Below are 22735 nucleotides of genomic sequence, written 5' to 3'. Positions count from 1 at the left end.
TGTGGTGTCGGAGAGCTCGTCAGCTGTTCCGCTTGTTGCTCCTGCGGCTGTGCCTGCTTCACCATTTTCCACCGCCGAGGTCTTCTCTCCTTCCCCTGACGAACATCCTTCAGGGGGATAGCAAAGTCCGAGGCATGGCTCTCCGACAAGTGTTTCCCTTCATAGTAAAGGGTCTCACATAAAGACTCCTCTTCACAGGCCTGCTGTCAATCAGCCTGCTGATCCCATGCCCCTTCATTGTCGCGTCGGGGGTAGGCAACCTCGCCGTGTCCGTCCTCCTCTCCACCTGCAGGGTGGTCCTGCTCCTTTGGCTAAGAGGCGTCTCTTCGCTTCCACTCCTTCTTGGTCTTCTTCTTTAGCAGAGATTTTTTTACGCTCGTCTCTCTACGTCTCACTAGGCTCTTGCTCAGCATTCAACCACTCGACGGTTTCTCCATTGTTCAGCGGAGCGTGAATCGCCTACGCGTTCACCTCGTAAATCGCCAGACCATCATCAACATACTCGTGTTCTGTCTGATCATCATCAACTAGTGATTTCTCGTGTACCACTGGTACGGTCGGTTACTCGTGAATCGTCTCCTACAATTCCCAAGTCCTCCTCCAGGACTCAGAACCCCTCGGAGGGGTCTAGGAGCCGAGTCAGTCTTCCTGTTGATGACCACAACCCACCCCTCGGTGGTAGATGAAGATCCCGCAGCCCAGCTTCGGACAACGAACAGAGAGAGTCGGAACACACCTTTTGGCAGGTTTTGGCTATCATGAGGGCTCTTAACGGGTTACCAGATCCAGAAACGGCCCCTCAAGAAGGCAAGGACACTGTCCTAGACCGTTTCCTAGGCACCCAAAAGCCTCCTAAGGCCAGTGCAGCCCTACCCTGGTCCTGGGGTTTGAAGGGTGTCCGGCGTAAGATTGCCTTCCAGTTGTCTTTCTGCTTCTGCTCGTCCGCTAAACTCCTCCCACCTTCTGGTGTTAGCCAGAGGAGATATTACAACATCATGGACGAGACAATCTCGACTATGTCACTCCACCTCTCCTTGGAAGAGCTAACCAAGGGAGTCTCTCTTGAGAGGCTCTCTTCGTGTCAGGTTTCTTTCTCAACGTCTGAGATCCTAAACCAAGAGAAGGTTGTGAAGTATGCCATGCAGGCTACTTCGTGTCTGGATCATTGATTAGGATCAATTGGAATCCTGGTGCGAACCAAGGATTTCTCTAAGGATCATACCAGGAAGGCCTTGGAGACCTTCCTTCTCTCGATCACTCTCATCATTGAGTTTCTGGCCTACCAGGTAGTGACCCTGTGGGCCAACACCATTCTGAAACGTAGGGATGCGATGGCTGAGAGATTTCACCAGCAGGTCCCGAACGATGAGATCACTAGGCTTCGAACCTCCTCCATGGAAGGGTCCTTCCTCTTTGAGCCTAAGGATGTTGAGCAGGCTACAGACAGGTGGAGGAAGTCCAACATGGACTCCCTCCTTCATATGGCCCTTACAGCTTGGCCCTACAGACTAGCAGCCCCTCCAAAGACCAGCCAAGGAAAAGTTCATTGAAGAAAATAGCAGCCATTCCCAAACTTAAGGTGTCTAAGAAGCCCTCTCCTGTTAAGGCAGGGAAAGGCAGCAAGTCCATCCATGGAAGCAAACACCAGAGAGTTGGCGGTAATAACCGCAAACTCTAGGAGAGGTCATCCCGCTGCTTGTCCACCAGTAGGGGATGTCTTCAAAGCTGCTGGACCAGGTGAATGCAGCTTGGGGCCGAGGCCTGGACGGTCTCCATGATTCGCTCAGGGTTTCTCGTCCCGTTCATTACATCTCTCCCTCCACTGACCAAGAATACAGTGCCTATGAGCTCCTTTGCGATGGGATCAGCCCAAAGGGCCGAAGTACAGACCATGTTGGATAAGGGTGCTCTGCAGGAGGTCCTTGACAGGTCCCCAGGCTTCTTCAGTTGACTCTTTCTTCTACAAAAGACATCTGGAGGCTGGAGACCAGTCATCGACCTCTTGGGTCTGAACTAGTATTGTCGAACAGACTTCGTTTAGAATGGAGACTGCAGATACGGTCAGACTAGCGATAAGACCTCAGAATACCTTAGGCTCCTTGATGGACAAGTAGCAGTTGGTTGAGGTCATTGGTTACCTGGGTTAAGACTGGGATGAATGAGAGTATGTCTGGCTTTTCCTTCCTTCATCTTCCCCTCCCTTGGGGGTACAGTACCATGGGTCCCTCTGCAAGCTGGCTTCAACCTCTGCAGGTAATTATCATTTCCCTTGTGTAGCCTAGTATAAGTCATAAATTTATATACTGTCCACGTCCCCATTGTTTTTTGCGAGGTAAGCAATGGAAATTGTCTTGCTCTTCCTATATAAACTCGGAATGTGTACATAGAAGACGATAAACTTTCATTACTTTGAATTGCTTAGGCCGTTATTATACTCACTTTGTATATTTTTAGCGAGTTGTTAAAGTTTTCCTGAGACCAAAGTCATATACTGTACTAGGTAATGCCAGGTCAATGTCCATGCCAGAATTAGGACTTCCACCTAAATAATGGAAGGTTTATTAGTATGGGAACAAATAAGAAATTCGGAGATAATTTGTATTTTTCCCTAGCTAATACAAACCTGGAGTTGTTTATATAAATTGGCCTGCCATCACCTGTCCCCCAGAAGTCTTGCCTGCAATCAAAAGTGACGTAGCACACAGCTGTGAGAGTATATATAGAGGTGGCTGGGTACCCCCAGCCTACCTGCTCAAGCGGTCAGGCAGAGTTGCCACGTCGCACTCTAAGTCTAATGGCTACCTTCCAGCTTCGCCGAAAGAATATCCATATAAGCAACTACAGGTTTGTATTAGGAAAAAATGGAAATTATCTCCATATTTGTCATATTTGAAATGATTTGTATATTCCTTAGCTCAACTATTTTTTTTTTTTTTTACACAGTGTCCCGCCGCTAAAGCGCTGCTAAATTGATCAACTCTCATCTACAGTGAATACCAGGAACTACAGTATTGAGAAAGTGAGTGTCGGGAAAGAGCTCGTTCGACTTTGAAATTATTGATGATTTTCTATAAAAATTCTATATCTATCTGGTAAGTCCTTACTTTGGGGTATTCAGAACATTCTGAACAGTTGTTATTCCTTTTAAGTTTATGATAGGATTGAAAATAATATAGTTACAGGGTTTTGTATACACCCTCATTAAAACTAACATTGTACAGTACTGATAAAAACACATCTTGACCTAGACGGCCATCACCATCAATTGGATACCAAAATTCCAAAATTGCAGTTAATTTGAAAACCAAGTAGGCTTGAACATTATCTCTGTACCCACTATGCAATGGAAAGGCCTCATCTTAGACTATCCTCTCTTGCATTCTTACTATGTGAGTGGCCGCCGGCAACTCCCATCTTACTTTGCCGCCACCTTCTCACAGCTGATTCATGTAATTATAACTATAATAAATAATTGTAGATTCTGTAATAATGATACTTTAATAGTGAACCATGCTGAGTGCTCGTGCAGATGATCCATGTATCGATTACCAGAACTGTCGTGTAATGAGATAATGTTTGTGAGTAAAGCAAAGTTTTGAGGGATGTTTGCTAGGCAGGGTTAGGCAAGCTCTTGTATGTTTATATTAAAAATTATATGAGGCTGGGCAGTTCTACATTTCCCTTTTCTCAACAGCATTGTTTTAACACTGACTCTTTTAAAGTATTTTTCTTCATAATTATGGTCATTTGTTCCAACACCCCAATACAAACCTTTCGCTCTTTATTAGGAAATATACTTTCGGCGAAGCTGAAAGTAGCCATAAGACTTTCAGCGAGGAAACTACCCCACTGCTAGTAAGCTGGGGGTATGGGGTGGGTAGCCGGGTACCTCGCTCACACACACACCCACACCCACACCTGTGTTCTATAGTCACTTTTTACTTTTGGCTCGGGGAGAGTAGACGTCTCTCTCTCTCTCTCTCTCTCTCTCTCTCTCTCTCTCTCTCTCTCTCTCCCCCTCTCCTCCTCTCCCCTCTCCCCCCCCCCCCCCCCCCCGAACGTTTTCAACTGGGGCCAACACACAGCTTGACCTTGGTCTTATTTGTCAGCCTCTTACGATAGCGCATTCCCTCAACCTGAGTTTGCTCAGCCAGCGGTAGGAATACGGTGTCCGAAGCATCGGCCGGATGTCTTCTATAGGGGTAAACACCTTTTTCGTCCACAAGTTAGGTTTATTCTGTAGTAGCTGTGATCCCCTCCTTCGAGTTCAGAGTACTCAGCTCTTATTCAACCAACATGTCTCGTCCAACCAACAGGACTCCTTCAGTCCTTGTAGCGAATCCTTTTGATAGATAGCACACCCTCACCAAAGTCCAGTGGGAAGATTTGGGATCGACTTCCATGGATCTCCAGCTTGTGAACAGGTGATCCAAGTTGAACGAAAAGCTTTCTCCTGCAAGAACTTATGCGAACACGAGGTCAACTGTGAGGGCAGAGAATCCTCAGCTCGGCTGCAAAGAGCATGCACATCTTCACATTCCATCCACCTGTTGAGGTGCGATGGTGGGTCTCTCTATAATCTACAAGAATCCAAACATCTGTTCGCACATCCGGACACAGGCATTACGTCGTCATTGAATGACTTTGTGTTTCATTAAAGAATCTCCAAGCTTTTACAGTTAATTTTCTTGTAGAAGTCTCCAGTATTTGACCTCTCCTCTTAGAACAAGTTCCTTCAACAAACTGTTCAGCACTGAGATGGCAAACATGGCCAAACAACACGGCTTCTTGTCCACGCTGGACCCCTAGGACGCATACTCCCAGATACCAGTACATCCGTTATCAAGGAAGAATCTAAGGACCGTACAGGTAAGGTGGGGTGCTTCGGTTTTTCGACAGCACCTCGGGTTGTCACGAAAGTTTTTTAACCCAATGTCAACCTGGGCCTACGGGATCAGCATCCGTCTCCTAAGACTCCGGAACAACTGGCTGATCCTAGCAGACTAGGGGGTTTCCCTTTTTCAACACCGAGACAAACTCCTTGAATTTGCCACGATCTTGGGATTGTGATGAATATTGAGAAGTAATCCCTGCTTCCTTATTGGAGACGGGTATTCCAAGGCATGGTCATTGACACCATCTTGCAGAAAATTTTCATTCAGGCGATGGGATCAAGAGGCGGAAGAAGGTGGCAAGAGTGTATCTTCAACGAGAGGCCTTCCCAGCGAGAAGTGATTCCGTCTGGTAGGTCACTGTTTGACTCTGGTTCGTCTATTCCATAACGGACTCCTATGAATCCAATCTCTCTAGTGGCAGCCAAAATCCATGTGGTTCAGCACTAGGAATCTCTGGATACTGTGGTCCCTGAAATAGTGTGTGTCAGACGTATCTCTGCTGAGGGGTCGACCTCCTTGTCTCTTTCCCGTAATTGATGTTCCTTTCAGATGCATAAAAGAAGGGTTGGCCACATGCTTCACCTCACGGCCTCTGGGCTCTGGTCAGAGTCTGAAAGATACCGTCACATAAATCTAGAGATGAAGGCAGCTTTCCTAACCCTACAGCAGTTCTTGGCGGGTCACCTTGTGGTATTGACGAGCAACAAGACCGCAGTAGTGTCTTACGTAGAACAAAGAAGGCGGTACCTTTTCACAGCACCTTTTCCATCTAGCAATGTGAATGCTAAGATCAGCAGAAGACTACTCGGTATCTTGATCAACTCGCTTCATTCCTGGACAAAAGAAATGTGTTCGCGGACATCTGAGGAGAGTGACTAATAGTGGCCTCCGAGTGGTCTTTGAATCATTCAGTAGCCAACAAAGTCCTGACTTTGTGTGGTTCCCCAACTGTGGATCTATTTGCGATGCCCTTGAACAATGGGCTCCTGCTGTACTGTTCACCAGTCCCGGATCCTCAGGCCCTATGACAGGAGGCATTCCAGCAATGGTGGAACAACATTGATGTTTATGCCTTTCCCCCTTGTTCTGCCGGACAAGAAAGGTGCTCAACAAGACGAGATCATCTGCATCCCAGCAGTGACCCTCATAGCTCTGCTATGGCATCATGCAGAATGGTGCCAGGACCTTTTTCAGCTGCTGATGGAAGTCCTGAGAGAACTCCCTCCACAACATGATCTACTCACACAACCCCACGTGAACATCTTCCACAAAGCCGTAGGATCCTTACGTCTTCACTCCTGGAGGCTATCCTGTATCACCTTACACAGAGCCTTTTCGCAGCAAGTTGCGAATCGGATTTGTTCCGTAACTGGAATATAAATCAACGCTATTTTTAGGGGTATTACTTTCGGCGAAGCTGAATGGACGAGCCATTAGAATTTAGTGAGGGTTAACTATCCACTCTACTAGTTAGCAGGGGTAGGGGGTTAGCTAGCTACCCCTCTCACTCACACACCTGTGACTGTGCTTCACTTTACTTTTGGCTCGAAGGGAGAGCGGTTGTTGCTACTCTTCCTCCTCGCCTATTTTTGGACTGCCTTTAGTCTTTATCTTTTTAACTTATGTTTTCCTCTATATATATGAAAACATTCCTTATTTTTTTTTATATATATATACTGTACTGTATATTGTAAGCTTTCTTTACAGTGAATGTTTCCATTTGTGTGACAATGTTAGTACGACAGGTTCTCAAGGACGGGGAACCTTCCCTTTTGACCTTTCTCCCTTGGACATCGGTTATCCCAGGGGCGAATGGCCTTCCATGTAACTCGGCCGCTGCTGCAGGGGAATTGTCGTCGTGTGGATACTCCTCCGTTCAGCTGTTGTCGCCGCCTTCCCCTCTACGTGTTGATGAAAGGAATCTGCTGGGGAAAGGGAGTGCAGTCCTTTCAGAGCTTTACTTCGTCTTGCTCTTTTTCAAGGTCAATACCGCTCACTTTACGTAGGCGGCTGGCAGAATACTCTGCAAAGGGAAACACCTTTCCCGTTTGTGTTTTAGGTTGCACTTCCGAGTGGTTTTCTTCATTAAGTAAAATTATAGCTGTTTGTTATTTAACTTTGTTCCGTAAATGGAATACAAACTTACGCTATTTATCAAGGGTATCACTTTCGGTGAAGCTGAAAGAACGAGCTATTTAAATTTAGCGAGAGTTAACGACCCATCCCGCTGGCTAGCGGTGGGTAGGGCCGGTAGCTCGCTACCCCTCCCGTTCACATACCTGTGAGTTGCTGCTCTTCATCCTCGCAAATGTTTTACTGCCATTGATGCTTTTTTACCTTTTCTTTTCAGTGTGTGTGTGTGTGTTGACTTTACGAGGCTGCAGAGAGGTGGAGGAAGTCCCACCAGGACTCTCTTCTCCATAGGGCCTTGACATCCTGGCCCTACAGACCACCAGCTCCTCCGCAGCCTAACCATCCTAAAATCTCCTATTTAACTTGGAATATTCTTACCTCAACGGTCAGATTGCTATTTTGATTGCCATTATATCAACATTCACATGCAGCTATTAATGATAATTATATGATTATAATGGCAAAAATGATAATAAGTAACCATCATCAATATCACTGTAATCTTCATCTGAGCTATTCACAATGTTTACTCATAAAACTACGATAATCCTTCACAAATGACTGCCTGAAAAACACGGCTAAGTATTCAAGAAAGCCCTCCCCTTACCTCATGTGATGACGACGTCACGGCGTCCATCAGACATTTATTGGCGGAAATGAATAGTGGGGGGAGCTTCAACAACTCTCTGGTAAACAATACCTTGCCTTAAACCCCTCCCAATGTATAAAATCTGCTTTGCTTGGTTAGGAAAAAAACATTACGTAGATGTATACGTGCGTCTCTTACTGTATGGTAAAACTTACACGTATACGTAGCAGGGCTTAAGGGGTTAAAAGACTTAATGGTTAGTCTTCCCGCTTTGTTGAGAGATAATCCCTAATAAATAGCTACAGGTTTGTATCATTAGGAAAAATACAAATTACTTTCAAGTTTGTCATAATACTGCATGTAAATCTATTTATATACTGTACAGTATTATATAAATCAACACTAGTCAACGATACATTCACATAAACAGAGTACCGGTACTACTCTAAGTAGGATTAATAAAAACATTACATACTATCCTCTGTGGTTATTGATATTATAATATATGTGGACAATACTGTATACCTTATGACACATCTCACTATATATGTGGCAGTGTAATCGGCGTTAACATGTTCTGTATATATTGATTGTATATATTTCAATTTATTTTTTTTTTTTTTTCAGTTTCACCAGATGGTAACCAGTACTGAATAGTACTTCTTTGGGCTTAATATCATCTAGACATGGTGGCCATAGACGAAGAAAAGGTACTGAAGAAGTCAGAACCTGAAGGGTCTGGCTCGTCATTGAATACTGGAGCAGATGAAAATAGAACTTGTCAGCAGTTTTCATCATCAAAAGAAACTTCAGATATCTCTTCAGCTGTGTATGATGTTAAAAGTACAGACTGTCTTACAACAGATGTTATAATGGAGGAACTACCCTCCAGTTCAGAGAAAAATGACAGTGAAGATGTCAATGAAACTTTTGTTACATGTGCTGGCACAGATGACCCTGAACTGAGTAGTGTTGCCACCAATAATTCTGGTTCAGTTACAGACATGGACAGTGGCTGTAGTGAGGAATTTTCTTCACCTGCAGATTCTAGTCACGTGAATGTTAAGTTAAAGACCAGTACTACCAATAGTGTTGATAGTGATGTCCAAAGTGCAGTGAATCATGGTTCAGAGAACATTGGTAATACTGCCACTGAGGCAATAGAAGTTACATCCAGAGTGACTTCCATAACTGATGAAACAAATTCTAATAATATTTTTCAATCAACAGTTATAGATAACCAGGGTCAAGATGTTAGTATGACTCAGGACTCTGTAGAAAGTTTTAGCAGTGCAGTAACTAGTCCACCAAAGCCACCAGCTCAAGTACTGGAGTTATCAAAGGAAACTGTATATGATACTCCCAGTACCTCCATTTCTTCTTCCAAATCCAATTTGATGCCTGAATCCCAAGTCAAGGTGAGATAACTTTGTTTTCAAGTTTTCATTAATTTCCACTTAATTACTTGGTTGCATATTTGATGTTAATTTAAAAAAGAAATATAGTACAGTAATAACAACTAGGTTTGGGTATGAAGTATCATGCAATCTCTTATTCTTGCTACACTATCTTCAAGTTCTTCAGAAGGTAAGTGGAATTTTGCCAAAACTGATGGAACTATACTTATAGTACAGTATTTGTTCCTACACGAATACAAACCTCGTCCTTTGATAGGACTATGTTTTCAGGTTGGCTCGAATTCGTCTTTTAAAATTTATAATGAAGTGTCAGTAGTTGTGGTGGGGGTTAAGGCTTCCCTCCCCCCTTGCCAGTACAATTATCATCATTATCATATCTCCTTCATTCGGTGATGGCAGCCGATGAAGGGACTGCACAGTTAGCAGGTTCCTGTACCTCTCGGGTGACACCTTAGTTGGGGGAATTCTACTGACCAGCGAAGTTAGGCAATGTTGGGTCTAGTCAATACTTGGATGAGTACCACCAAGAAACACCAGATACCGTTGGCATCCGTCAGCCTACTCTCCCTCGGAACTTGTTCAAACAACTTCAGCCCTCCATCTGCAGGATACTCCTCCGGAGAGGCATATACGACCAACGCTTAGGTTGACTTCGGTCTTGTTCGTCAACCCTCTGATAAAGACGCTCTCCTGCAGCCTGAGTTCGCCCATCGGCCGATTTCGGAGTATTCATCTCTTTTCAACAAGGACAGAGAATCCACAGTTCTGATACAAGAGCACACTCTTCTTCTCTTCCACCCACCTGTTGAGGTGTAAGGGTGGTTCTCTCTCTAACCTATGTAATCTGAACTTCTGGTTAGACACCTGGAATGTATTACGTCTTTTTGGCAGAATGACTGGTTTCATCAAGGTATCTCCGAGCTTCTACAGTCAGTTCTTCCTATAGAAGTCTCCAGTTTTGTCCTCTCCTGCAGGAACAAGTTAGTTCATCAAACTCTGTTTGGCGAGGCAAAGGCATACAGTCAAACAAGCAGATAGTCCATAGGACTTCCTGTCCACTTTTGACTACTAGGACTCCTACTCCTAGATTCCAGGACATCTGTCATCAAGGAAGTATCTTCGATCATACAGTCATTCCATGCCAAGGTGCAATGCCTTGGTTTCGACAGCACCTCAGGGTCACCGAAGACTTTGGGATGACTGGCTGATCCTAACGGACTCTGTGACTGACCTTCATTACCACCGAGACAACTCTTCGAGTTTACCACAATCTGAGGATTGAAGTAAATCACGTGAGTTATCCTGGCTTCCTCATCAGAGACGGGTACCTTTAGATATGTTCATCGTCATCAGCCTGCAGTGGGTTTTCTGCAAATTGACGGGGTCCAAGGTGGAAGATGACAGTAGTTTCTAACTTCTACTGAAACATATATCCATTCTGCCAAAAAGAGCATATCTTTACCAAGCAAGTAGCTAAGCAGAGACCATATACTAAGTATTATTTTATTGTATTTTTGTTCTTCGTGGACCATTAGCATCTTTTAATCCAGATATCGTCCATTTTGGCTCTGCGGTATCATAATATTGCCTTCATCTTCTCGTACCCAATGCATTGCCCTCAACCAAATGCTACTGCGACATTTGAAGTGGGAGACGTTGTCTAAATAGTTCAGATCATCATAACGATGTGTCTGCGATGACCTCAGAGAACGTGAGAACTGTACGCACCAAGATCATAAACGCTGTGCGGTTCATACTAAAAGCGTACTCTCTGCTGATTGGCTCCTGATAACAAGTGCTCATACGCCCGTTGCTAGCACTTGGCCTCATACAAGATGGAGCTCTCGTTTTCTTGCTTGAAGATAAAAAGGCCACTCAACAAGCTGATTGAGTTACACAGTACTGTACTGCACTTTCTCATCCTGTGCATATGGTGAGAGGTTATGTACAGGAAATGTTTGTTTCCACAGGAATACGTTTGGTTATGAGGTTCATGTATTCACTGCACCTGCTCGACGTTATGTAAATCGGACACTTCATGTATCATCTACAATGACTTTCAGGGCTCAGAAATTCTGGCGTCTGCTTTGTTGTTGCTCTTTCATTGCATGATACAAAGGAAGATGAACCTAGGTCTGTTCTTATCGAATGTACAAGATCTTACCGGCAATAGTTTGAGGTTTCCTAGTGTCCTGCCTTTTATGTTTTGTTTTTAAGGTAATATTCCGATTGTGTTCACTCCCTGCAAGAAATCTTTCCTTGCAGTTGTTCTCCGCTATTGGCATTTTCCCTGGGATCGGCCGTGCGTAGCATTTGTAGTAACTTGTGATCAATTATCGAGATTGAGAACCTTATGATCGTTTACCGCGATTGGGAACCTTATGATTGTTTACCACGATCATCTGCCGTGATTAGGAAGTTAACATGCATGATCTTCCGAATTGGGTAGTTGAATCGGTAGAACTTCATGAGTTCAAACTAGCAGCAAATGTTTTTATGTTGAAGAGGCTAACAAGTCTCTTTTAATATTTTATATATGAAAGATCTGTTTCAATGTTACTGTTCTTAAAATATTTTATTGTTTTAATGTTGTTACAGTTCTTAAAATATTTCATTTTAATTTTTTATTACTTTTCATATAGTTTATTTCCTTATTTTCTCTCCTCACTGGGCTATTTTTCCTATTGGAGCCCTTGGGCTTATAGTATCCTGCTTTTCCAATTGGGGTTGTAGCTTAGTTATTAATAATATTAATAATGTACAATAATCGAGAACCATACGATCACTTCGTAGGTCAGGAACCTTATGATTGTGTACAATGATCGGTTACCAGGGTTGGGAATCATGCAATTCCAAACCACATGATCTTGAACACTGATCGGAGTTTACTGTCGTGCCTCAAAGGTTCATAACTTTTGAGCCACATCAGAGTAAGTTCACCTGTTCCCATTACCTGTTTCTGTACAGCGCTTCTATTGTAAAAGAGGAAGAGGAAGGTATCGCTAAAACACAGGACGACTAATTTTGCGTAGTCACTTGAGTCTTTGGCCATTCTCTCAGCATAATTTTGCGGAAGAAGCAGTGCCGTGCCAAAAACCCAAACCACTGCAAGCCCTGGAAAGATTTTTAGTATTGAGTACAGGAGCTCATGCTTCCAGTGCGGTATTGGATCTCACATCAGACCGACCACAAACGTAATTGGTCAGGACCTTTGCAGATGTCTCGTCCCTTTCTTGCCTCGGGATGTTCCAGAGATGCTTCAGTGATGCTATCATGAGAGAATTTCAAGCTCGCTGAAACTACTGCTTGATCTAGATCTTCCCTCTCTTAGAGTGCAATCCATGACTTGAGTTTTCTTAGATTTCAGGATCCTCGATCCTCCATCTCAGTTGTCAGCATGCACATACAGTTGTCAGCAAGTATTGTCTCCAACCAACGTCTCGTGTGTTTTTTTCATGAGTAAGGTACCAGAAACAACTACCCTTAGTATTGTCTTTCAACAATTATTTTCCCTCTCAGCCAACCCTCTCATTCCTGAACTAAGGTCAAAATTGGTTCGACAACATCAAGTAGTTAGTCATGGCTTTTTCATGCTGATAATTTAAGGTACTGTACCTTTTTATGTTTTAATTGCTGTTTCCAGCTTGGACTGAAGATAGTGTTGTAATTAAGGAGTCAGATTTGCATTGCTGATAAAATACAAATTACCGAAATTTTCAAATGTCAATTTTGTTTTTGATTTATTACTGTATGTACTTATTTTTCTCCCGTTTTATTAAATTTTCCTTGTTGGGTGACATGATAAATTAGAATAAGTTTAGAATTTTAGAGTTGTATAGTTTTTGTTATAATGATGACAATATTTATCCTTAAAGGTAAAGATGTGTTATATTTTCAGATTAGCTGTGATGGTACTTCTCCAAGCAAAGCATTAATTTCCCTTATAGGATATGGGGAATCAGGTAGTGATGATGACATGGAATCTGATGAAGTCGAAGAGGCTAAGGATTCAACTATTAGCAAAGCAGAGAAAAAGGATGAAGCAGAGATCATTAAGGTACCAACTACATCCAGTTCTGTCAATGGGCAGGAGATTGCAGCCACATCATCAGCGAATCCTGAAAATGTTCCTGTTGTTGATTTAGCTACAGATAAATATCGTTTCACTATAGATATTGGAAGCGGAACGGATGATTCTGAAAGTGACTCTGACGCTGCATCTACATCTTCATCATCATCCTCATCTTCATCTTCACCCAGCATAGTTCCACCTTCTTCTTCTTCAGACGAAACAAGTGATGATGAAATAATTGTGAGAAAGACGGCAAAGGATGTACCTCAAAGCGTAGAGAAGTATGATTTTACCGCTTTTAAAATATTATTCTTATATTATAGAATGAACTTGAAGAATTTGTGTCATCAATGAAATTAGTAATGATATTCAACTTAAGGATTAGTATTTGTTCCTACATGACATACAAACCCTTGTACTTTAATATTTTGGCGCAAGCTGAATCTGTTGTTAAAATGCATAATGAGCAGTTATCTTACTGGAGCAGGGACAGGGCATTGTTTCCGTCCCCTCTCTCAGTTGGTTCTCTCCACTTTTGCTTCGACCATTGTAGGGGTTAGCTGCCAACAACAACTTGCTGGTGGTCTATACTGTACATTTACACAGATGGCTCCAGACAGTTCATTGCTTTTAGAAGGATATGGACACCACTCCTTTTTAGGGTCTTGGACAAGGTGACCAAACAAGTTACATTTGCTTTAGTTATGATCTTTTCTGTGCAAATATTGCATTAAGTTACTGTTCAGGAAGAAACTTGGGTAAGATTTCTACTTGGCCTCTTCAGAACTTGAAAACAAAATAAATAAAAGATTATATAAAGGCTGTGAATCGAGTCAGGTTATTTGGGAAAAAACTGAAAAAAAAACAATGAAAAAATATTTATTTTGTTATAGACAAATAAAAAAGAATAAGAAGAAAAAGAAAAACCTAATGTCCATCAATGGAGGAATGAAAATTCTGCAAAGTACAAAACCTTGTCTAGGAATCCCAATACTTTTATATGAAGTAGAGATTTAGATTTCTAGGATGAAATTATGTACATAAATAATGTCTCTATGATGAACAGTTAACAAAGAATTAATTAAAAAATCTTAACCTATACAGAAGTCTTTTCTACCATTTAATTTTGTCACTTTAACATTAATTAACACCCATTGGTTCTGAAGACCTATCTGATGGCTGGTGCTGTTAATATTCAGCTATTGGTAGCTGACCAGGGGCCAAAGTAAAATAGAGGCTAAGAGATGTCTACTTAGAATGTGATGTAGCGACTGGTGTTGCTAGAGGACCCCCGTATAATCTCTTTAATTCAGGCAATTTATCAAAGAAAACTTTTTTCTTAAGACTATTCACCATTGATTTATCCAGAATATTTGTGAAAGTTATATTTCCACTTTAAAAGTGACAGTGATGTCCCAATTAGCCACAACATAAACAGTTCCTGACATTGGTACTTACATATGATAGCTGGCAGGTATAAGTTTACTAAAAAATTAACACAAGATACTCGCTTCTGTCCTGATAATGCTGATACCAATTGGAATTTTGCCACAAAAAAATCTGATCACTTTCTATTAGAAAGGCCTAGAAACTTTAGTTGGTGTTTACTCTAAAATCTGCAAAATCCAATAATTAGGGTTGCTATGACTCTTTCTGTTACTGGTAAATTACACTCACTTTCATGAACTTCATCACTGTGTGATTTTTGCACCATCCTGTCAACCATCAAAGTTTAGTCAATCACCACACCAGACCACGTAGAACTTCTGACCGGTTTTATGTTCCAGGAATGGAATGCTCTCTGGAAATCCATAGAAATTACTACAGAGGAATCTCCATTTTAAGACAGGGTCTAGAATTCACTGTGACGAGATTCAAACATGAAATATGCCAAATCTAGTTCCCTCCATCCTTAAACACAGGGCAATACAAATTCCTCTTTGTCTTGGCTCTTGATAAATCCACCCTTTAGTTTCTCACTTTTCATGCTCTTTCTTCCTTTGTATCACCTAGAGGTGGCTTTTCATCTGTCCGCTCTGCCTTTGGTTTGATGTAGACAGAGTTGACAAGAGCATCTAAAGAACCAGGAATACTCCTTTTAATCCATCCGGAAACAGGTCCCTAAGAGTCAATTCATCATCATTAAAAAGTTGTAGTTCTCTTTTCACCAGCAACCAGTACATCCCATATATGTAGTTTCCTGCCAGAAACAACAATTAGATCCAAACAAATGGACGTAATGCAGTAAATAGGTTCCCAGAAACTCTGAGGAGCAGCAGTTTTTGAAACCCATGTCCCTACTATAGGTAGGGAGTTCTGTAAGTCAGAAATAGAGATAATTCATTAGAAATATTATAAGGGCAAAGTGAGTTATTAGTGTGTTAATAAGTCAAAACATAAATCAATTAACAGTGAAATACAATAACACAAATTTTAAAAAAAGTAATTTGTATTTTTCCAAACTATACATAGTTTCTTTTTACATTCCTCCACCTACTCATCTGCCCTTCTTAAAATTGTCTCATGACTACCGCAACACCCTACACCATAACTATACAATTCAAATAATTCTTTCATCGTTTTAGCATGGTAATATAATAGAAAACTTATACATCATTGCATTACAGTACATAATGCAATTCAGATTACAGTTAAATACTGTCCAGGTGATGTTGCACAAATTTCAGTAGAAGGGTAGATTGATCAATTAAAATTAAACCAATATTTTGATAAAAGCCAAAAATTAATTTATCATCCTTTCCCCTTAAAAATTTACAAATTAGTTTTACAATCATATACAGGAAATACAATAGACATACTGCACTCATATCCCTACCCAGTAAAATTACAGACTTAATTCTCTAAACATTCAATATTTGCCGGAGACAAATTTATTGTGTTTGAACTCTCTCACTTCATTAAAATTCTTAATCTAAGAAAAGGCTAGTCACTGTCATGGAAAGGATACAATATTGTTCACAGATAAGACATCTCTATATGGTCCATTCTACACACAAATAACAGAAACTGAGTTTTGAGTTATCCAATAATTTGTTATCCAATAATTTTTTATTATAGACATGACAGGTATACTATTAATTTCATCCCTTAACACAGTTTTATCTCACGTAACCTGAAACTGTTCCTCAGCCTTCAATCTCCTAATCTGGGAATTGAAGAAATGATTAATGATTAATATACTATACTAACTGACCCTAGTTAGTAGACTGAGGAGGTACGGTCATGTCATGAGAAGAGATGAACAGTATATTGGGAGGAGAGTGATGGAAATGGAGGCACAGGGAACGAGAAGGAGAGGGAGACCAAAGCGAAGGTGGGTGGACTGTATCAAGGATGACCTTCGATCAAAGGGATTAACCGGTGATGAGGTGTGGGACAGAGGTAGATGGAGAAAGCTGACCAGAAACATCGACCCCACATAGGAGTGGGAAAAGATGTAGACGAAGAAGAAGAAGAAGAAGATACTGTACTAACAAAAATTTATGTTGAAAATAAAGGTTGGTATTTAAATCACTGGGAGATTGATAGATTTTTTTCTGAGTCTGAAATTCTGTTTGGGATGCAAGCTAGAATTCAGCAATTTTCTGGTGAGCAATATTGATCTCTCTCAACACTTGATAGGCTAAGACGGTGACTGTCCGTATATAGATGGGTTTGCCTTTAACTGGTTGATAAACTCGTAAGAAGCTGGTACTTGCAGGTTTACGTTTTCTGATGCAGACCAGAGACAGAATCCGTAAAACCAGAAGACAATACAAATCCTGGGTAATAAGGCTATGATTCAGGGGGTAACTCTGTTTGAGTAGACCCAAATAGAGCTGGTATGCTCATATTATGTAAACCAAACTGTCCCACTTCAACTTTGAGCTCTGATCTTTGTTTTAGGTTTACATTAGATTGCTGGAAACGGCTAAAATTCAGGAAGCGGAGCAGTGGAAGACAATTCCTTATTCGGGGTTTTTGTCTGATTTAAAGAGAGACAAGGTCTCCTTGATAACTCGAGGTTGTACTAGAGGCAAGTCAAAAATGAGGCTTTGAATCTAGTCTAAGGGGGACTAAATCCACATGAAACAGAACTCTCAGGCAACAGTCGGTTGTCAAAATCAGGTAGAAAATAGCCAGAGTAGTCATAATCGGATGAGTGGACATTGCAAGGTCAGAAACTGCTTTCTATATTAGCAGGTCTTGACAAGTCTTGGCTGGAACTCTTGGAACCAAGAGAAGGTTGTTCCAAGTGTAAAATGCTGGATACTTCCAGAGTTCCCAACTTACTGCGGGGAGGGGGGGATGTCCTCCTGGAAAGAGGAGGCTAATAGGGTGCTGGAACTTCTGGACAGCGAACCTCCAATTCAGGAGTCAAAATTATGGTGTTGCCCATTCCAGGGGAACTATCTTCTCATACTTATAGTACTACGATCGCAATACTGTTTCTGGTTTTAATACAGGAGTCTCATCAAAATCTTCAAGCAGATATGACAGAATCTAGCACCTTCTTTCTCTCATAACCCTGAGCTGATGTTTTGATGAGCTTTGGCTTAGGTAAATTGTTCGGAGGGCTTTAACTATTTCTTTGTTGTTGTGATTTGTGATGATCTGAGGACAAAAGATATGATGCGACTACGACAGCCACACTAAAAGAGTTACTATCTCTACTGAAGCCAGAACTATACGAGATATACGAAGTTGGAGTAGTATCAACAAGTCCTAAACTATCCTTTGTCTTGGGCCTCCTAATATAGGCTAGAGACTCTAGCCATACTTTTAGCTAGATATGGTACCAATTCACCATCAGTGACCTTATTCTCATGTATAGTACTTTTAATAAAATGGAATACTCCTTCAAACCTTGGGTTGAGCTTGTTTACCAAAGGTGTCCCAGCAGGTGTACCTTTTTAAGAAGCAAAGAACCCTCTTTAAACGGTTTGTACCAAGGATTTCCTTCAACCCATGGGTCTCTTATTTCTGCAGAAAATAATAGGATACTATCAACATCATGAACACCCTCAGTATATTCTCAGTTGGAGTACAACCAATTTCAGTGTGGTGGGAATGGTTGTAGCTGAGAACTGCTCTGGATAAGCGCTGGTCCCATTTCCCAGATTCCCCAGAAAATTACCCTCAGTAACTTGCCAATAGTCTGCTTACCCGTTCCACTGCACCATTATTAGAGGGTTTATATGGAGTTGTTTTCTCATGTACAACATTATACCACTCCAATAACACAGTAGATTCCTGGAAAATAAATTTAGGTTGGTTACCAGTCAATATCTGAACTGGAACACACGGGATAGCCGGAAAAACTGTCTTCCAGTACTTGGCATGTGCTGCTCTTATTCCTTATAGTTATGATGCCTGATAATATCTAATAATCTAATATTTCTCATGGGTACTGCTGCCATCAAACACCCAACAAAACCAGTACTGGTTGTTGAGACTCAGAAGGTCCAAAGTGACCAATTCAAAAAGAAAAGAGGTCATTATTTTCAAGGTTGGCAGGGCAAGGACCACCCTTCAGACCTTACATGTCTGACATTGCCATCACATTTGGCATGTATCCCTGATTATGCTAATCAAGGATTTGTCTCAAACAAGTTGATAGAGCACGTCAGTAATTTTAAATATTAAACTTAGCCGGTGAATATATAAATAGCTGACGTCTCCGACGGCCCGACAGATTCCAAAAAACTTGCGAGCGATCGCCATGAAGGTTGCGGGTGTGCCCACTAGCGCCAACTATCGGCCAGATACCGCATATACTTCTCAACCACTCCAGTTCTTCTCTGTCGGTGTCACCGACAACATTGGTTCCGCTCGCTCTAGACCTCGAGTTTTCTACCGAATTGGTGAAGTACTTGGTTTATTCAATACTATCTTCAAAAGAAATGCTTTTGAAAGGAGAGGAAAAGTTTTTTGCCCTTGCTTTTTTAATCTCACTCTGGTTTTTCCATAGAGAAAAGATGGCCGACCCTTCCCTCAGTGTACGGAAGTGTGTTAAGGGCTTTTAGTAATTATTTTATCACTTTATAAATTATTGTTGATATTTATAGATTTACCTCTATATATTTTATATCTCACCCGCCTTTATTAGGCCTCTTCGATTAGCTTTCCATTTATACTAAACATCGAGATAAATTTTATGTTTTTGTTTATATGCGGCCTTTACCTATTCTTTGTAGGCGGTCCTGACTTGGAAAACGGAGTTAAACAACGTTGAGCCCATTCAACTTTTATGTTTGTTTAGATAAAAACAGTTGCTCTGTAAGAGTGATGAGATGAATATTTTTAGAGAATATTTTAAGAAATTTATTCTTTGAATAGTCTTCGTGCTGTTTTTCAAAGATGAACGAACGTTTGGTTTTTTTCAATATCAAACTTACCCGATGATCATATAGCTGCATCCCTGCTGCCCGACAGAAAAAACCTACGGGAGGAATACGCCAGCGATCGATATACAGGTGAGGGTGTACATCAACAGCGCCATCTGTCAAGTAGGTACTCAAGTACTCGATGTCAACAACGAACCAATTTTCCCTCTGTCGTGACACAGGCAAGACCTACTAAATACGCCGTCCCTAACTGGATTTGTTTTCACAACGATTTGGTGAAGTACACTATTCCAGTTTTGAGCTTTCGCTATGCAGGGGTTTTATCTTCATTTCAAAACTTGAACTCGTTTTGGATAGATTTAATTATGGTGACGAAGAGAGTATGAACTCTCTTTCACTTTTAAATGGCCGACCCTTCCCTTAGACGGAAGTGTGTTTAGGTTTTTGGTAATTTTGCTTAACAAGTTATAGATCTATTTATTTTATAACTCTCCGCCTTTATAGGCCTCTTCGATTAACTTTCCATTTATTATAAACTTATAAAATTATTTTTTATGTTTGTTTATATGCGACCTTTCCTAATAGTAGGCGGTCCTTACTTGGAACCGAAGTTAATTAACTTTGAGCCCGTCATATCGTATTTACCTTTTAAGAGTTTATACCTTTTTTTAATTTTAATGTTTTTGAAAGAATTTCTTTGATAGTCTCGTACTGTTTTCAAAGATGAACTAACGTTTAGTTTTGTCTCCGCAGTTGTTGACGTTCAGAACGTTCAACATGCGCTCTATCGTTACGATAGAGAGAGATTATTTCACGGTTTCACGTTGCAGTAAGAGTTAACCGATTCTAGCGTTTCGTTCATTCTTTCTTAGCTTAAATAGTTTAAATTCTAAATAAAGGAACTTTTTATTTGGGAAACCTTTCAGTTTTTTCCTTTAGCAAATAATATGTTTTAACGATATATAATTGGGCTCTTCTCTCAGGTTCTAAGTCAAGAGAGAAGAGAGAGAGAGATAGAGACGGAGGGAGAGAGAGGAGAATAAACGTTTCGTTCAAGCGGGTAACGTTGTTCTCGTTTTTTACTCTTCTCCCTAGTCGCTGTAGGGGAAGAAGGTAAAACGTTTCTAGAGTTTTATTCTTGTTCCCAGGCTTTATGCGGTGAGAGATTTTAAACGTAGTTTATTTGATCTAGTGTTTAGTCTCTTTTCCAGCCACTGAATTCTTTATCTTTAATTATGTTTTTCTGTTGCATTGTAATACTGTTTTCGCAATTACTACCTTTTAATGAAGGATAGGATTGCGTGTTTCAGGTGGAAATCAGTTAAAGTTTCGATTTCAGTGAAATAAGTGCTAACAGAAAATCAAAAGTGATAAAGTGATATGCGCAAAGTGTTACAGTGTTGCGTTCGAGGGTTCGTCTGTTCGTGCCAGTGGTTCACCTAGTCCGATACCTCTTACAAGCTCCCAAGCCCAGGGGAGAAGTAATGTCGAAGGACTTATGGGTTCCACAGGCCTTGATCGACGAACAGACGTTTCCCTCCGTGGTTTCGGGTGTATCTACACACGTTGCCGACGTGATCACCCCACCCACACAAAGACGAGAGAGCCCATTTATTCCTCGTCTGCGGAAGAGGTTTCTCGCAGAAACCATGGACCAAATCTTGCAGCTTTTTTAAGTGCAAGTCGGTCCCTTCCGCGCAAGTCCAACGGCCTAGGTGTAGCCACTGGGTCAGTTCGGACTCGCTGCAGTCATCCGACGACTGCACACCTTCCGAGAGAGGCAAGGTGGTACCGCAACAGGCAGTAACTCCGTCTGTTACCGCACCAGCTGTTTTAGACCCTCAGTCACAACGGACAGTAGCTCCGTTTGTTGCCGTCTTTTATAGACCCTAGTGGTCCATGCTGCAGATATGCAGTCTCAGCTTGCTTCCTTCATGCAGGAGTATCGTGCTGAGAAGGTTGACACTGCACCTGTTAACCTACAACCTGCCACGGTTGTGCGCTCAGCAGATACTGCGGCTGCCTGCTCCCACACTCCACCTGTGAGAGCTCCACCACCGATGCGCAGTCGATCCTGCCAGACGCATGTTCATGCTGCACCCTCCGTTGACATGCGTGAGCTACCGCATCAGCAGTGGGAAGGTGCTGTCAAGCTGCCGTGTTTTGCCGCAATGCGGCATGCTCCGCAACCCACGGCAGTCCCTCCCACGCACCAGCACTCCGCTTTTGTTGTTGCCAGCTCCCACACTCCGACTGCGGAGAAGGTTGACGATGCACCCGTTGGCCTACAGCCTGCCACGGTTGTGCGCCCGGCATGGCTGCCTGCTCCCACACTCTTGTTGTGAGAGCTCCTCCACCCATGCGCAGTCGACCCTGCCAGACGCATGCTGACTCCCACAGACACACGGAGCACTCCGTTGCCGTGCGTGAGCTACCACAAGCTGCCGTGTTTTGACACGGTGTGTCAGCCTCCGCAACACACTGTGGTTACCGCCACTCGCCCGCAGCAAACTAGTCAGTCAGGAGTTGAGGCTTCCCCACACAGCTTTGGTTGTTGCCAACTCACAGACTGTCAAACAGTTACATGACGTTGCCTTCTGGTGTGCTACTAATACACCAGTGCTGTATGTCCTCACGCACCTGTTGGGGTTGACAGTTCAGTTTTTGACAGTTCACAGACTGTCAAGCAGTTTCATAACGTTGCCTTCTGGTCTGCTGCTTATGCACCAGTGAAACCCTCACTGAGATAACCTAGCTTTTCTCGGACATGGTTCCTGTAGATGAGAAAGTGCTGTTCTCCCTCCTTCTGATATTCCCTTGAGGACTCTGTCATTTGGAGAGGAGCCTTAAGCTGCTTAGCCTCCTATGGACTTTAATTAAAGCATAACATGCTTCCAGGGAGGGTAAATGGTTCCGCTTCAGTCGCTAACCCCGTCTGTTGCCACACCTGCTCCCATAGACCTTGGGCTTTGTTGCAAGACATGCAGTCCAAGCTTAGTCCTTGATAGAGGATTTTTTCTCGGAGAAGAACCTTCTTGCCAACAACCTTCCTACCGGTTGGTTGTACGCCCTGTTGACGCTGAGGTATCCTACTCACGTCCGCCAGTTGAGATGGTTCCTCCACCGGTGCGACCCAGTGTGGGTTGCCAGTCGCACGTTGACGTTAAGCGACTCTCGGAGGTGGTTGTGGACGTTCAGTGTGTCACTGGGAAGACGTTCAACAACCAGCAGAGGTGACTTGTTGTGACGCAGTGCGGCAACCTCAGCAACCCGATAAGGGG

The 22735-nt window shown here is 42.3% G+C and overlaps 1 protein-coding gene across 3 annotated transcripts in view; it reads left to right on the top strand.

Annotated features, from left to right (window-relative positions):
* Positions 1-22735, top strand: part of LOC137632586 (H/ACA ribonucleoprotein complex non-core subunit NAF1) — a 101261-nt gene that overhangs the window by 5211 nt on the left and 73315 nt on the right. The window contains exons 2-4 of one of the 3 annotated variants that reach the window (XM_068364615.1): positions 2944-3019; positions 8245-9035; positions 12934-13388. In XM_068364615.1, the coding sequence (XP_068220716.1) occupies positions 8304-9035; positions 12934-13388 (1187 nt within the window). In that variant the 5' untranslated portion in view covers positions 2944-3019; positions 8245-8303. Of the gene's footprint in view, positions 1-2943; positions 3093-8244; positions 9036-12933; positions 13389-22735 lie in introns of all 3 variants that reach the window. The other 2 variants (XM_068364614.1, XM_068364616.1) reach the window with 2 other exon arrangements.

Source organism: Palaemon carinicauda, chromosome 41 (assembly GCF_036898095.1).
Source record: "Palaemon carinicauda isolate YSFRI2023 chromosome 41, ASM3689809v2, whole genome shotgun sequence".
NCBI lineage: Eukaryota > Metazoa > Arthropoda > Malacostraca > Decapoda > Palaemonidae > Palaemon > Palaemon carinicauda.
The sequence above is the reverse complement of the archived record's forward strand: the minus strand, read 5'-3'. Positions and strand labels throughout refer to the sequence as shown.